At 46.8% G+C, this 17,400-nt stretch overlaps 1 protein-coding gene across 6 annotated transcripts in view; it reads right to left on the bottom strand.

The window, feature by feature from the left end:
* The window catches only part of ITSN2 (intersectin 2), a 120,123-nt gene that overhangs the window by 3,274 nt on the left and 99,449 nt on the right, over window positions 1–17,400 (bottom strand). For 5 of the 6 annotated variants that reach the window (XM_020870444.2, XM_020870446.2, XM_020870445.2 and 2 more), the window contains 8 exons: window positions 10,510–10,631; window positions 8,737–8,843; window positions 7,689–7,872; window positions 5,044–5,142; window positions 3,225–3,392; window positions 2,608–2,823; window positions 1,910–2,031; window positions 1,155–1,237 (listed from right to left, as the gene is read on the bottom strand). In XM_020870444.2, coding sequence (XP_020726103.1) covers window positions 1,155–1,237; window positions 1,910–2,031; window positions 2,608–2,823; window positions 3,225–3,392; window positions 5,044–5,142; window positions 7,689–7,872; window positions 8,737–8,843; window positions 10,510–10,631 — 1,101 coding nt within the window. Of the gene's footprint in view, window positions 1–6; window positions 39–1,154; window positions 1,238–1,909; window positions 2,032–2,607; window positions 2,824–3,224; window positions 3,393–5,043; window positions 5,143–7,688; window positions 7,873–8,736; window positions 8,844–10,509; window positions 10,632–17,400 lie in introns of all 6 variants that reach the window. The other variant, XM_070450997.1, reaches the window with a different exon arrangement.

Genomic DNA, 17,400 nt, shown 5'->3' with positions numbered 1-17,400 from the left:
ACATACCTTTCAGGAGTATGTAACAAAATAAGGGAAACCTGAATAAAAAAACATAAAGAGCTGCAACTCCAGCAGCCAGGAACACAAGTGGGAGGACTGGTCAGGGAAGGGCCTTGAGCCACAGCCTGGTGGCTCTGCCACCATGAGAGGACAGGACCAGACAGAGAAGCACAGAGAGGACCATAGAGAGAGCATGTGGGACTTGGCAGCTGACTGGAGAGGCCTGGGGGAGCGGGCTGTCAGGGGGCACGTTTCCAGTGCATGGCCAAGGACACGAGCTGTCCCCTGAGTGTCTCTGGAGAAGCTACTTATGGGGGGGTGGTGGTGAATTAATCCCACGGGAGGGGTGCAGCAGGCGTGTCCGGAGAGCATGGGCTGGAGAGAGCAGGCCAGCTGCAGCCACTGAAACCACCACAGAAGCATGGTGACATGAGCTGGGGAAGCTCAGAGCCAGGGCAGGACTCACGGGGTACAGGGGAAGGAAGCAGGGCTAGGAGGGAGAGGAAGAAAGAAGACAGTGCTGGGAGGAGCCTCTGGGGTGTCATGGGGGCCTGGGGAGGGAGGGACCAATTTCCTGCTGTCGTGGGTGGGGGGTGGTCACTGGTCACATGAGCAGGCTGCCTGCACAGGGTGAGGGGACAGCAAGTGAGGGAGAGGGGGAGACCTAAGGTCCCCAACCGGGTGTAGGGAGAGGGAGGATGGTTGGGTCCCCGGGAGGGGCCGGAGTACAGGCTGGGCCAGAGAGGAGGAGCAGGGTGCGGAGGAGCTGATGGGAATCTTCACAGAGGTGAAGTCTGATGGAGCAAAAGGGACCAAGAGGAGGTGGGGCTGGTTATGTGAAGGTCAGACCCTTCTGCCTGGAAACAGAAGTGAAGAATAAGTATGCAGGGAGGAGGGGCAGAGACTCTGCCACAGGGGCATCCCGGGGCTTGTGCTGGACAACCCCCATCTGTGTAGTAGGCAGTGGCGGGGCTCAGGAGGCCCCCGGGAGTTTTGAAAGGGCTGAGGAGGACGTAGTGGGCAGCAAGTCTGGTCTTTCAGGCTGTCCCTGTTTAGCCCCTCTCTGCAGCCTGGGCTCTGAAGTTGGGACCCCACCCAGTCCCCAGGGCACCCTGGTGTGGCCAACTGCAGCCCTCCAGGGCGCCACCGACTACCTTGATAGGCCTTCTCCCGCTTCTTCTTCTCCGTGTCGATGTACTGCTCAGACGCTGCCTTGATCTTCTGGACCCAGGCCGTCCTGGAGGAGAAGCAGAGCGCAGCCCTCACACACCTCAGGGTCACTGGAAGCCCGAGCTCCGCACTCGTCTTTGAGAGCTTCCTAACCATAGACCTAGCGTGAATTCAACTGAAGGGCTCATTTGCTCATTGAGGATCAAGCTGAGAATTTCTAGACAGTTCTTGGTGGCACCAGGCACTTGTCAGGTGCTGGGCGCAGGGAGATGGAAGATGCAGTGACAGCTGAGCATGGCAAATGACGGGCTCTGGTCCCGCAGAGGAGGAGCTGCACCAGAGGGGAGGGCACGCGGCTGGCCGGGCAGCGAGGGAGGAAGGCTCCCAGCAGAGGGCAATGGGGGAGGGCGGAGCCCCGGCCGTAGTGCAGGGGCCTGTGCGGTGCCGGGAAGGGAACGGAGGGCCTCAGCGGGCGAGGGAGCACAGGCTGCCCCTGAGGGTCGCGGCAGGAAGTGAGGTGTTGGTCTCCCCCTTCAGAGGACCCAGGACACACCGGAAGCAGAGAAGCGTTAGAGGGGTTTGTGTTCACCAGGCTGTCTAAACCCAGGCCTGCCAGTGGGATTGGTGGAGGCGGGGATTAGTAGGGTGGGAGTACAGACTGGAGGTGGCTTATGGCGGAGGGAGAGGTCAGGCTTTCTCCTGGGCCTCAAGGCAGGTCACACATGTGGTCGAGACTGACCTCTCGTTAATGTTGTCTGTTCGAAGGGTGTAGACCCGGTCAATGTGAGAGATGTGGAAGACAGGCTCATCGCTGGAAGGGTCTGTGGGCAGTTTCACCAAGGCTTCATTCAGGAAAATGGGCTGAAAGAATAAGGGCCAAAACACAGGCTGTGAAATGGGTCGGAACCCCCCACCCACCTATATCCAGAGCCTTGTCTGTCCCGAAGAGTCTTGCTGAGCAGTGGAGAGGGCTCTAGCTTCCAGAGTATTTTACCCAGGAGAAAAGAAACTGCCTCCTGTTTCAGGAAAGTAAATATCTGGGGTTACCAGCTGTTACTAAAGTGGGGACAGAAGCACAGAGTGTCTGTGACTGCTCACGTGACAGGGTCTCTCCACAGGCCCTGACACTCGGCCCTTTGAGTCAGCCTCAGTTTCACAGAGAGACCCGATGCTGAATGTGGACGGAGGCGGGACTGCCCGTTGTTTGCCGGGGAAGAAGCTGGAATCCACAGCTGGGATCTACAGAGGCTGTCAGAGGGTAGTGAAGGCCCAGCCACTCTTGGCTTCCTCCCTGGGAATGACATGGAGGCGTGAGCTATCTGGAGGCGGGTGAAGAGTCCCCTGAGGATGGGAAGGGCCCAGGCCAGGAAGGAAGTAGGCCCTGAAGGGAGAGGAAACACCTCATTATGTGCCTGATGCTATTGCCAGGACATTTACCGTCTTATACATCTTGAACTGAGCGTTAGACTTCGAGCTGAAAAGCTTCTCGGAGGCTGAGGAGACCGCGAACTGCTTGACCATGTAGGTGAGAAGCAGGAAGTCGTTGAAGAGGAACCCATGCAGCTCCTTGTTGCTCTTGGTCTTGTACAGCTTTCCACTGTGCAGCAGCTTCCGGGGCCCCAGGCAGTTGGTGAGGGAGTTGAAAACAAGTTGCTTAAAGAGAGAAGAAGGTGTCACTTTGCAAGTCCCAGCATCCCTGGCAAGGTCCTGGGCCTGAGGGAGGGGTGGCAGACCTCTCCAGTGGGAATGTGGCTGTAATCATTTACCTTCACACAGAAGCTCCTTACATTTATTTCTCTTCAGAGTTCAGACTGGCACAGTGAAAAAGATTACTTAGAAACCCACAGAACACTGATTGTACCAGCTGAATTCAAAGAACACAAAACATAAATCCCTCTATGAGAAAGGACAATGACAACCCAAGAAGTGGGCAGGATGCTGAGTCTGTATGGGCTGAGCTGAGGCGTAGACTGTCTACACTAGGAGAAGGCATGAACCTGGTTCCCCACCCAGAGCTTGCCGGGCGGCACCCAGCTAGGGCCCATAGCCCTCACCTCCGCAAGCCCATCGCATTGCACGTGTGTCTGGATCCACTCCAGTCGGTCTGAATTTTCCTTCTCCCGAACTCCTTCATTTACTTGAGAGCAGAGCTCCTCTGCCCGCTCGAGGGCCAGCTTCAGAGAGGAGTGGTCTACATGATTCTCTGGGGTGTTCTCCAGAATCTGGAAGAGAGGGGCTGTGTCATGTGGGATGTCTTATGTCTTCCACCTGCCCCACCAGCCCAGGTGCTGGATGCTGGGAATACAACAGTGAGCAAGACAGTTGTTCACCCTTGAGAGGCTCAGGGGCCCATGAGTTCTTGGGGAGACAGGTGATTCAGGGACAAGAGGGTGGGCCAAGTACTACATGGACCAAGTGCCCTGCACTCTGGGTCTCTGCTGGCTCTCTGCCTGGGTCTGGGGGAGGTGTAAGGGTGCCTCGCTACTTCCTCCCAGTAATCCAGGTGAACCCTCCAGTATAAACTGGCTGCACCTTTGATAAGTGTGTTAATTTGCTGCAACCATTCATTATATTTTTGGGGTCACTGATCTTTCTGAAAAATCTGCTGAAAGCAGTGAATCCCCTACCACAGGATAAAACAATAAAACAATGATGTCAGCATGTAGGAAAATGCACTCATCTCATTCTGAAGTGACTCTACATTCCTGAAGGTAAAAGGATAGAGAATACATCTTTGTGTGGTTGCTTGGAAATGGGCTGGCCCACCAGTAGACCACTGTTGTCTGGCTTCCTGGGTTCATGGTCCCTCATTCATAATCACAAAATGTGAAAAACTCTGAAAGCCTAATGCTTTTTTCATTACTCATTTGATGGCAAAGCCTGACTTAAACTGAAGAGATGTACGAATTAAGTCTATGTCTAATGATTATTCATTAACTTCCCTTCAGACTCTTAACATGTTAGTTATCAGTGCTGCCCAGGCTTTGCTGGGGTATCATGTAATACACAGCATTTGAATTATATTCTGTATTCTGAAAAACATCTGGCCCCAAATATTTCAGGTAAGGGATTAACTGTGGATTAATGTGTATTAATGGGTCCGTCTGGTATCAGAACTGTGACATTAGTTCTGTATTAGTTTTGATGTGGCTAATTAGTTCTGACAGGGTCTAACATGGCTTACAGACTGGTGGTCAAGACATAATAAAAGCAACAGTCTTATATTATTTCTACTGTGTTTCTTTGTAAGATGACTGAAATTACCTCAATGATTACATACGGAATAATCCTTTGAAGGTCTGCCTTCTCCTTAGATGGTTTATTGGCTCAAGAGGCCCACATGGTGTCAAAAAGGTGAATGGAATTTTAGAGGGACTGTCAGCAAGCTGAGGTGGGGACCTCAGTGAGGGGACGTGTCTAGGACACTGAGTTGGAGACTCCTGGGATGTCCAGGTTAGGCATTTAGTTGGCAGATGACTTCAGATCTCAGGGGGAAGACTGGACCCCAAGGTTGCGGGACTAACAAGGGATTCTGTCTAGGCTCAAGATGGGCTCCACAGCTGGAGACCTAGAGGGTGTTGTTCTGTCTAGACAATACACACTCATGACCCTGAGAGGCCAGAAGCTTCCTGGGAAGGGGGAGGACAGGTAACCCAAATAACCCTGGATATGTCTTTTATTTGCCTATGTCCAGGATTTATCCCTTCAGACTACATGTGTGTGTGTCTGTGGGCACACAGACACACACACACACACACTTGGTGCCTGGTGCATCAGACATGGAGTCAGACCATGTGGCAGGCGGCTGGAGTGCTTGGAGGCTCCCTGACCGTCAGCCTTGAAGGACCCTGCTTCTCTCCACTGGACACTCACGCTTCTGATGAGGAGTGGGTAGCGGGTGATCCTCTGCATGGGCTTCAGCAGGAAGCTGGAAAGGGGCATCCCTTTACACCGAGGGTCAGATGCCAACTTCTGCAAAATAACTGAGAGGCTCATGAGGAAATCAGAGGCTAAGAAAAGTGAGGGAACACTGGAACTACTCCTTACTTTGACATCTTTCAGATTTTGAATTTCTTTTAAAAACTCAGAATCCAAAATGATACCCATCAATTTAACAGTAGGAATATCCCACCTCATGAGCCAGACCCCGCGAATACTTTCAGTTCTTTCTTAAGGTGGATTTGACAGGCTGTGCGAGCCTTCCCTCTGTTACTTCCAGGACCATGCTCTCTCAGCTGTCTTCCCAGTCCAATGACCTCAGTCTTCCTCACTCCTTTCTTCTTTCCCCACAGTCTCCCACAACTGAGTCCCACAGTGTAACCCAGACCATCAATGGAGCTGAATTATTCTCCTTTTCATCTGATGTTCCAAAGGCACCTCAATACCTCAACACACCTCAAGGTGAAGTCCTCATCTTCTGTCATAAAAGCATCACCATCTACCTCTACTTCTATTGGACTTGGTGGCATCGTTCTACACCCACCCACCTCCTCCCCACACACCAAGGAGTCACCACTGACGCCAGTCTGTCTTCTAAGCAGCTCTTGATCTCCCCTACCTCTGGCTGCTCATCGCTGGGCTTCATCAATGACAATACCATTTACTGAGCACCTAGCTGAGTCAGGCTGACCCTGTCCTACTGCTTTTTCTTCACTTGGCTAATTCACACTCATCTCTGAAGGCTCAGATTAGCCTCCTCCACTCCAGGGTCTCCTCTCCCTTTCCGTGATCCTTTTCAAGCCCCTATGGCTTTCTTTATCATCATGCCATATCTGGACTGAGTAACAAAGGTAGAGGTACCATGTTTGAGTGTCTCTATGACCTCCCATTCAGACTGTAAACTCTAGGAGGCCAAGGACCACATTTATTTGATTCTACACCTAGGAGTAGTACAGGATCTAACAGAGTAGCTAGTACTCTAGGATGATCATTTTTAACAACTGAAAAGTAACACATTTACTATAATTTACCTAATTATTCCCCACTTTAAAAAACCGCCCCCTCCTTCTGTATTTTGGATATTCTATGTTTCTAAGATAAACATCTTCATGCTCTTTATTTTGATATCTTCTGAGTGTTTTTTAAAAAGCATCATTTTAGAACACAGCTTGTTAGATCTACTTTTCATGTAATCAACACCATCCCTTTCATTTAGAGACTAAACACTTTTTATTTTTGCTACTGTTACAATCATGGTGATACTGATGTCCTATTTACACTGCTACTTTTATCACTATTTGAAAAAAAATTAAATCTTTTACTATGATTTGGACAGCAAGGAGATCCAACCAGTCCATCCTAAAGGAAATCAGTCCTGAATATTCACTGGAAGGACTGATGCTGAAGCTGAAACTCCAGTACTTTGGCCACCTGATTCGAAGAAATGACTCATTTGAAAAGACCCTGATGCTAGGAAAGACTGAAGGCGGGAAGAGAAGGGGATGACAGAGGATGAGATGGTTGGATGGCATCACCAACTCAATGGACATGAGTTTGAGTAAACTTTGGGAGTTTGTGATAGACAGGGAGGCCTGGTGTGCTGCAGTCCATGGGTCACAAAGAGTCGGATACGACTGAGCGACTGAACTGAACTGAGAAGGTAAATGTCCTATATTTAATATTACAATTGATAATTTAAAAACATTCACATATACTCATAATTCTACATTTATCTAATTATTCTGATTAATGTTTCTGTGATGTTGGGTTTCTTTCTATGCTTCTTCTAGTTCATTTCCAGGCAACCCCTTGCCTCCCACCAATTGAAGGGTTCTGTCCTCAGTGCTTTATATTGAACCATTTTTGCATTCCTGAGATCATAGTAGGATAAATAAATAACATTAGCATTTACTTAATGCTTATTATGTGCTGGTCTCTGTGCTAAAGTATTTTAAAAGTAATATCTGATTATCTCCAGGTTACAGATGAAGGGACTGAAGGTGCCAAGTGTTAGGAAACTAGCCCCAGTTCCATAGTGAACTGTGTTGGGGCTGGGATTTCAGCCCACACAGTTGAAAGTCTGTCTTATTACAAGCATGATATTGTGTTGCCTCCTGGAATGATCCGATTTGGTTATGTAAGCTATTTTATATTCTTCCTTTGAATAAGACCGGTATAAAAATAAAAACAATTTACAAAATTAAGAAAGTGACATTCTGGATGCTTTTTGGAGTAGAAAGTAGCTGATTTACATTAAGTAGGCTTAAAAAAACACTGCTATTCAAGATGGGCAAAATAATGGTCCCAGAGCCAAGAAAAAATTCAATTCAACAGGAAAGGCAACTCAAAGCAATCAGAAAATTCTCTGCCATATTTGTGTTTCCCCCCATGGACAGAGGAGCCTGGTGGGCCAGTCCATGAGGCTGCAAAGAGGCAGACACGACTAAAGCGACTGAGCACACACAGAAAGTGATGGTCATACCCGTCTCTACTCTTGAGGCCTTCCAGAGGCCTCCACATGCCTCTGCCTTCTGGCTCAGAACAGGGCTGGCCTGCCTACATTTGCAGGATGGAGTTACCTTTAAAAATTCTTTGAAGTCCGCGTGTTCGTCTGTCTTCTGCTGTAACAGGGCTGCTCCATTAAGCTGACAGCTGCAGAAGCGGATGTAGGCCTGCATGTGGGAAAGCTCAGCGGCCAGGATGTCCCCAATCATGTGCACGGGCATCTTCTCACCCCCGGTCTTCTTCCGAACCCGCAGTGCCCTGCAACCAACATACTCTTTCTCACTTTTTATTTAACTGAGTGTCGGTCGCCAATGAACAGTGAATATCTTGGGAGACTAACAATAATAATGGCCAGCGAGTTACCTAAAGATCTCTAGAACCATGGGGGAAAAGTCAGGAGGAGGAGGCAGTTAGGACCTAAAGCTCCGCCTGCCCAGCCAACCTGGGTGAACTGTGAGCAAAGAAGAAAATGAAGACTGCGCTTGGGTGTTCCTCGGTGTTTGTAACTGGTTTGGTTTCAGCTTAGTTTCTTAGCAAAGTTTCTTTTGAAAGTTTTCTAACTTGTTTTAAGCTGAACCAAGAAGAAAGAAATTTCTCTTCTCTGCAGGAGAAATATGGGAGCAAGAGTCCGCAGAGGTGGGGTGTGGAGGTGAAGGTGGCGGTGGATATTGTGCCCAGAGAGCTGCTAAAGCTCAAGGATCGGGGAGAAGCAGCGAGTGTGGGATGACTCAGAGCTCCCCTGGAGCCTGTCCTTGTGGGCGGAAGGGACGGAATTTCACACTGGGCTTAGAGAACTGCCAGTCCATCTGCTCATGTCTGGGTCATAAGCTGCGGCTTCTCTCCTGACTCTAGCTGATACAGAGTCAAGTATGGTTTGGAATCATATGTTAATATATTGTTTAATGACTTCATTTTTTCTTTACTTAATCAAATATTTTGTTATATTTTGCTTCAATAATGATGTACTTTACAGTTAGCATTTCATAAAATAATAATAGAAAGCCTGAGGGAGCGGAAAGTAGTGGAAGTTCTTTAAGCAGCTCAGTTGCAGGGAGTGAGGTGGGAGTCTTGGTCCCAGGGCTGGGGTGGCCACTGCCACCAAAGGCGGTGCTCACGACTCACTTCAGCAGCTTCGTGTTAGCCATGATGAGCTCCTTCCAGTTAACAAAGATCAAGGCCATTTCTCCTTCAGTGAGAAAACCTGGCTCTGTCATTCGTTTCTGAAAAACCTAGATTCAGAACAAGAAAAGGAAGTCAACTCTAGGGCAGTACACAGCCTGTGTGGTCTAAAGGAAATGGTATCTTCGTACACAGAAACCAGGAAGAGCAAGGTACTTTTATATAAACATACACAGACTGTTGAGTTTTAAATTGCAAAATTTCCCTATGTTTTGCTATTTCAGCTCCTATCAGGGCTGATTCTGAGGACTGAATCCAGCAGTCCCATCAAGGAGAGCCTCATACCCACCTCCTAGGGGTCTTACACAGGTTAATTAAACTGTAGGCATAAAGCACCCCACACCAGGAGGGCCTGAAGAACTGAGGGAGCAGGACTGTTGTTAGACTGCACCACAGGAGTCTGGTAGCAGTTAGTGAGAAGTGCAGCAAAAGAAACAGCGATGCCTTACCTCAGCCCCAAGACTGACCACCAAGCACATGTGGATTTCAGAGGCTTGCTGACCGAAGGGGATGTGATAACTCTTTACACTGGTAAGCCAGAGAACTTAAGGTTTCACAAAGTTCTGATATGCACACACACATGTATATGTGTGTGTGCATACATGCACATGTGTGTGTAGGTTTCTCAGTTAACTTCACTGATGATGATGTAGGTCATGCTGAGTCAGGTATTATTATTCCCAACCGACCCATGAAGAAATGAAGGCTGAGTGACGTCCTCAAGGTCACAAAGCTAGTTTCCACTAAACAACTAGGGAACGACTTTAAAAGTCTTGAGGAAATGGTGACATCATCTGTGACACCTCTCCTCATGTGTAATTTCTCCAAAATACATGTGACATTACTCTATTGAAACTGTTCTATACTGATGTTTATAGCATTGAGTTGAACCTGGAGTCCAAGAACTCGGATAAAAGTCTATGGACTGATATCTCTAAACCTCTATGGTTTCAGAGTCAGACGGAAGATGTCTGGATGCTCCTATGGGAGAGAGACCTGGAGACAAGGTCACTCTGCTCTGAGGTGCTCTGGAAGGACAGGGAGAGCATCTGATTGTCTGTCCTTTCATCTCCAGATTGACTTGCGTTACTGTTTATGCCTTTTATTGATTGGCTTAGCATCAGCCTCAGTCAACAGAGGAGCAGAGGAGGATGTGGTGGCCGGGTCCTCTTGGAGGGGGAATGCTGATGAGAATGCTGTCCACTTGCCTGTGGACAGTGCTTTTCACCCTAAACTCCTGACCCTGACTTGACGCCTCACCCCTGAGAGGTTCTTATGAGGTGGCAGAGTGGTTTTCCAAACTGATACAAACATTAGAGGAACACTCCCACTGCCTCACAACTCCATTGGAAACAACTAAACTTTATGAAAATGTCAGAAATGTCAGGTGTCAGAGTGGCAGTGCAGATGTCGTGAGAGAAAAGTCTGAGGCGGCACGTTTGCTTCAAGCCTTCCCACCCACCCTGCACCCTTGTCCTTCCTGACAGGGCCACCTTACAGCCGACTGAGGTACCGAGTGCCTCTTCTCTCCTCATTCTGAATGACCTAATCTGACAGCAAGAGCTGACTTAAGACTGTGAAGGCCCCTCCAACAGGCAAAGGAAGCATTCTGAGGGTGTGAGAGCGCCTGTTGCTGCTGGTAACTTCACTGTCAAAGGTGACACCTCGGTACGAGCCCCCACCCCATAAGGAGCCGGCAGACCCTGGCGCCCTTACCTCCACAACGAGCTGCAGGTCATCCACGTACCGCTCCTCTGTCTCAATCAGCTCGTGGATGTAGCCCTGCCTCTTCCTTTCCACCGGCTGCATGGTGTCCAGTGTTTGGAGATCAGCACACCCTGTGGAAAAGGAGGGTAGAGTTTCAAAGTATTATTTTCTTCTCCTGGAAGGAAAGAGACATCTACTGGCAGGATGCACTGAGTCTACAAATATTGCCTCCAAAGAATCCCATGGCCAGCCAAGGGGCCCTGGGACCCGGGAGAGGCAGAGCAGTGTACACCTGCGGAAACTGGATTCACCATTGGCCCCTCAGCGCTCCAGAGCCGCAAATCAGCAATGCCTGTAACGGCTCAATGTGGCTTGAATGCCTTTCTAAGCAAGTCATGACAGAGTGAAGGATTTTCAGAAACAGCCTCAAAGAGGCCATAAACTGTGCTGAGCTTGTGAAGAACCTATGCTATTCTCGCCATCTCAACACATTTTCAAACTATTGTAATAATTAAAGGAATCAAATGCTTGAGAACAGTGTTTTCCAAATTGCAGGTCATGAGCCATTTGTGAGTCATTCTATCAACTGATTTTTTAAGCAGAAACAAAACAAAATTAATAAATGAATTGAAGCTACCATGTATACAGGGGGCTTCCCAGGTGGTGCCAGTGGTAAAGAACCTGCCTGCCAATACAGGAGACATAAGAGACACGGTTTGATTCCTGGGTCAGGAAGATCTCCTAAAAGGATGGCATCGAAACCCACTCCAGTGTTCCTGCCTGGAGAATCCCATGGACAGAGAAGCCTGGCGGGCTACAGTCCACAGGGTTGCGAAGAGTTGGACACTACTGAAGTGACTTAGCATGCACCACATAAACAGGATCGGTAAGTACTGTCCTGAGAAAATTTCCAGTTAGGTATGTATTTGTGGATGTAAAATGTAGTTTCTTATTGTGAGCTGCTGTTTAAAAAGTGTTTGAGAAACATTTCTCTAGAATTCCCAAAGTTAAGTGCTCAGTGAGGAAACCTAAAGTGCCCAGAACCCAGCGGTTCCCAGCAGGAACACTAGCTCAAACGAGGAACAAAGAACTGGTGGTTCGGGCTACCCCGCAGCCACAGAGCTTGAGGGCAGCCCAGGGCAGTCTCGCGTGGCGTCAGGGTGAGAAGTGCCGCATTCACTTCAGATCAGCGTACAGGCTGAGCTCAGCGTCAAACTGAAGTGATGTTAATCTCAAGAGTCGTGGGGTTAGAAACTGAAGGCTTGGCTTACGCGCAGGAGGAGGGGAAAGGCCTCATAAAGTGCTTATCAGACAAAAAGAAAAAGCAGGTAGGGGCCCCGCAAGTGAAAGCAGTGGGCAGCCGGGGTATGTGTCCGAGAGGGAGACAGGAGGGCAGCAGGGAGGTCTGCGGAGTGAGGCCGCAGGAGCAGGCGCAGCTGCCAGGGGCCTCTGCAGACGGCGGAGTTTGGATGGGGCAGACGCCCCGCTCGGGGACAGCTGCACAAAGCCACAAAGGCGGAAAAGGCCAGGATCAGACCAGGCTTTTAAAGGAGCTTCTCTTTCTGACTGCTTTGAAATGTTTATGTGTTTTGTAGAGACTGGGCCTTACGAGAGTTCTCGTGAAGACAGCTATTCCACTTTCTGCACATGCTGCCGACAGCTTAAAAAAATTACTCCACAGTCAAACAAAAATTGAATGAAGGCAGGTTCTGTTTGGTGGTACCAAGAAGAGAGCACAGTACCACTGTCATGCTCAAACTTCTCAGGCTTTTCTGGGGACTGTGCTTCACCCTGTTCTGCCAGGCGGACCTGCACGAATGAGCGAGAACGGGGGACAAGCAAGGCTAACTCGGGTCCCTGCCTGCCCCGGCTCTGCAGCCAGGAGGCTGATGCCCGGGACAGTGCTGCTGATCGCCCGCACCCCGCTGGCTCTGGGAGAAGCAATGGCAACAGTTTCTAAGGCTGCTCTGCCTCTTCGCTGGTGGTTTACAAGTCCTGCTCATTCATATTCTGCCACGCTCACATTCCAGCTCTACTATTACTTAGATAACATTTTTGTCCACGTTTGAGCTAAATACCTAGGGAAGTCATGGGTTTGATGTGCTGGTTATGTTTCTTCCAATAGTCACCACCACAAACATGTAACCATTAACATAAGTTGAATTTTCCTGGGCCCTCTTTTTGCATGCCATTGTGTTGGGCACCAACAGGATATCACACTTTAGGAAAGAATGATTTATGTTAAAACCTGCAAGCATCGACCTGTCTGTTCAGTGTCTATGAACAAGAGGAATAGTCTCAGGTAGTTTATTGTTTCTAAAGCTGGAACATACATGACGTTAGCTTCATCAGGATGAATGTGGGACAATCCTTGTACTAACATCCTAGCTGACATTTGTGCATTTCATTACTTATGGTTCTTAAATGTTTATCCTCAAAATTTCTAACCTGACCCCTACCATCACTTTCAGATGCTCTTATCTCTGACATCAGGGAAAAAAAACAAATACAAGCATGATGCCCCTTTAACTTCCCGTCTGTGTCAGGGGCCAAGAGGATCCTACTTTTTCCAGAAGCCAGAATCCCTAATCCACCCTCTCTGGCAGGACCCTTCCCCGCCCTTCCACGTCCACTTCCAGTCCTCAGTGGCCCCTCCAGTCTATGAACACAGTCATGTGTCCCTCCTACCACAATATTTACAACAAACACACACGTTCCTTCAACGCTGCTCCCTCCTCAGACACCCGTCTCTAGTCTCACTGCCAAATGGCTCTAGAGGGGTCTGTCATTCACTCCCCCCAGCCCCAGCTCTCTCTGTCACCTCTCCAACTTAGAGTCACTGGCTTCTGTCCCACGGCTCTACTGACACTGCTTTTTGCTTTTGTTTTCTAACTTTTTGTTTTATATTGGAGAAGAGCCAGTGCTGCTGTGATAGTTTCAGGGACTCAGTCATACATAAACATTGTATCCTTTCTCCTCCAAACTCCCCTCCCATCCAGGCTGCCAGGTAACATTGAGCAGAGTTCCCTGTGCTATACAGTAGGTCCTTGTTATCCATTTTATTAAAAAATATAGCAGCAAGACACTGCTTTTTTGAAGGTAATGATGACTCAGCATTGCCAGTCCAGAGACCCCTGGGAGCTCACATCCTCCTGTACCTGCCCACAGCCCTGACACCTCTGATGAGCTGCTGCTTCCAGCCCTCCAGTCTCTCCCTCAGCCCCTGTCACTCTCCTCTTCCCGCTGTGTCCTTTTGCATTTCTGCTTCTGCCTGCCTCCAGACTCTCTGCTTTCCCCAGTCCAGCAAACACTACAATGTATTCCCGGCATTCCTGACCTGGCAGGGTCAAATGAGTGTGGGCAAAGCTACAGATGCCTTTCTCTGCTGGGGTCACAAGGTGCATGGACATACCAAGGCTCTGAGAAATCCTGCTCTAAAGAAACATTCAGTTTGAGTAAACTCAGACACTTACTTGACCAGAGACCCCTCTGTTTTGAGTGGAGAGTGAATCTTTCAAGAACTGAGGAATTAGGGTTTATGGATAGAATACACCCCTCTGCCATCCTCTACACCTGCACTGTCCAATACAGTACCCATTAGCAACATATGACTACTCAGCACTTGAACCTTGGCCAGTCCAAATAGAGAAGTGCCATAAATGTGAAATATACACCAGACTTTAAAGACCCAGTACAAACATCCCAGAATGTAAAATAATGCATCAGTACAGAAATTGTTACACCAATTACATATTGAAATGATAATATTTTGGATAATGCTGGGTTAAGTAAAATTAATTATTAAAATTAATTCCATCTGTTTCTTTTTACTTTTTAAAATGTAGCTGCTGGAAACTTTTAAATTACATATGGGCTTGTATTTGTGACTTACACTATATTTATATCGAACAGCTCAAGCCAGCCGCTACATTTTTTTTATCAGGTTTCCTCCCTGATGGAAATGTTCAATGGCTGCTGTTTTTTGCAGAATGAGGTCCTAACTCGGGGGGAGCACAAGGCTCTGGAGTCTCCTGAATCCAGCAGCAGCCTGCCTCTAAGCGTGCCGCCCACCTTCTGGCCACCCTGGCCTGTGTTCAGTCCTCATGATGAGCTGCACACACTCACCATGGCTTGGCTGTTTCTGCTTCTGTCCTGGGCTCTGTCCACAGCCCGTCTCCACACAGAAGCCATCTCATTACCCCTTCAGGGTACAACTCACATGATCCTACTCTGGGGAAACCTCTCCCATCCCCTGTCCCACTTGCTCCCACACTGCCTCTCCTTCATGTTTCCGTGTTTGCATATATATTATAATACTTCACATAACGTGACTTGTAGTTCATTTGTATACAGTTCGTATGGCCATCTCTCCCAGTGGAGGTTAGGGACTGTGTCTGACACAGTTTATAATATAACACTTAGCATTGCTTTTGCCCATGAAGGTCGGAAGACTATTTTGTCATCTCCCATTTGTCATAGACCCATTTCTCGTCTTTCCCCTGCTCTGCTCTGTACTTTTGTCTTACTGAAGCACATCTCTTAATGGTTCCCTTAGTCACATCTATTAGTGGTAAATACTTTCAAATTTTGCCTGAAAATGCCTTTATCTCCCCCCCCCCGTCATGAATAGTATAATTAAAATTCTAGTTTGACAGTTATTTTTTCTTTAACACTCCCTATCGTCGGGTTGAGTTGAGTGCAGTCAAGTCTGACTGCTGTTCCTGTGTAGTTATTCCGCTCTTTCTTGCTTACTATTTTCAACATATTTTTTTTCCTTTGGTGTTTTGCAGTCTAGGTATGGGTTTATTTTTTCCCAGAAGTCATTGTTATTCCTAAATCTGTGGAGTCACATCTTTCATCAATTCTAGAAAATTCTCAACCTCTAAACAGGCCAAACTCTAAGGCTACTTTTGTAAGCTCCTTTCTTACTTGGCTTCTGCCTGGATTTGGTTAATGAGAGGAGGCTCCATCAGGATACTGAAGACTATTAGGGTAGACTAGGAAAAGAATCCTCCTGCCACAACAGTGAGATGACAAGAAAGCATTTAGTCCCCGCTGGGTAAAGAACAGAAATGCCTGGGCTGCATCTCACATAAATTTGGAGTTCAAGAACTCCTAAACTGATGAATTAACACAAAAATTAGTTTCTGGCTGGTGATACCTTCAGGATGCTTGCCCAGAGAAAACGTACAGCTGGTCTGAAGGGTCACTCTCACAACCTTGGTTCCACAGGATTTACATTAAAAAAAAAAACCAAGTCTTGCTAAAGCTGAGTTCATAGTAAAAAATTATAAAAACCAAGGACAGACTCGCCATTCATTTTGAGGATTAGAGCTGCAAGAACTTTAGAACAAAAGGGGGTATAAAATATATATGTTGAAAATAACTCAAGGTATATATAATGTACTTGAAATCCTAAGTAGGGTCTAAAAAAACAATAGGCAGATTTAAAAAAGAAATGAATAGAAAGGTAAATATTATCATAATCTTAATAGATGAGATAGCCAATCAAACACATCTGAGGAAGCAATTAGTAAATCTGAAAAAGAGCTGAAGAAATTACTTAGAATAGAGCCCGGAAAGACAAAAAGATGGAAAACATAAAATTAAAGTTAAAAGATATGGAGGAGGAAATGACAAGGCCCAACATACATCTAACAGGAGCCAAGGAAGGGAGAATAAAAAGAATGGGAAGGATAATATTGAGAGAATGGTTGAGAATTTTCTAGAACTGATGGAAATTATGATTATACAGATTCAAGAGGAACAATGACTCCTGGGAAAAACTAAAATAAACCCACACCTAGACTGCAAAATACCAAGAAGAGAAAATTGTTGAAACAGTAAGAAAGAAGGGGCAGAACAATTATACAGAACAGCAATCAGACCTGGCTGTAGACAATGCAACCCAAGAATAGGGAGTGTTGAGAAAAAGTAACTGTCAAACTAGAATTCTAATTATACTATTTTTCAAGGAAGAAAGAAAAGAAAGAAGTCACTCAGTTGTGTCTGATTCTTTGCAACCCCATGGACTGTAGCCTACCAGGCTCCTCTGTCCATGGGATTCTCCAGGCAAGAATACTGGAGTGGGTTGTCGTTTCCTTCTCCAGGGGATCTTCCCAGCCCAGGGGTCGAACCAGGGTCTCCCACATTGCAGGCAGATGCTTTACCCTCTGAGCCACTAGGGAAGACCATTTTTCATGGAAGAGAGGGAAATAAAGGCATTTTCAGGCAAAGTTTGAGAGCATTTACAACTAATAGATGAGACTAAAGGAACCATTAAGAGATGTACTTTGGTAAGAAAAAAATCAAATAAAAAGAGAAATAAAGAGATGCAAAGGGTAGTGGAAAAAAAGAATGGTGAGCAGGAATACTAGTAATGATGTGAAGAAAGCTATTTATATTAGAAAATAATAGTGATGACTAAGTGGGATAAATTCAATGTGAATTTTTTAAAAAAGAAGCAAAGAAAATATATGGTAAATAAAACATATCAAAAAGATAGATATAAATAAAAGTATCAAACCACTCTAATAAATGTAAATAGCTTAAAACTGTCAGTTAAAAGAGAGATTCCAGACTGGATAAAAAAAAATTCAGCTAGATGCTATTTACAAAGACACCTAATACATAAAGTAACAGAAATATTGGAAGTAAAGGACTGGAAAAAGACTATCCAAATGCAAAATATAAAAGAGCAGTGTGGGGGGCGATTTATTAGCAACAGACAAAACAGGATTTCAAGGATTGTATAAGACAATATCATAAAAAACTCATGAAAATGTAATGATTCTATCTTATTTGCAACTAACAGGAGCATCTCAAAATCTAAGACAAAAAGTTGACAGAATTACCTCCCCCCAAAAAATAAAGAAAAAAGAAAAACTAAAAAATCTATCA

This window comes from Odocoileus virginianus, chromosome 2 (genome assembly GCF_023699985.2).
Source record: "Odocoileus virginianus isolate 20LAN1187 ecotype Illinois chromosome 2, Ovbor_1.2, whole genome shotgun sequence".
Lineage (NCBI taxonomy): Eukaryota > Metazoa > Chordata > Mammalia > Artiodactyla > Cervidae > Odocoileus > Odocoileus virginianus.
This window is presented reverse-complemented; position numbering and strand designations above follow the sequence as displayed.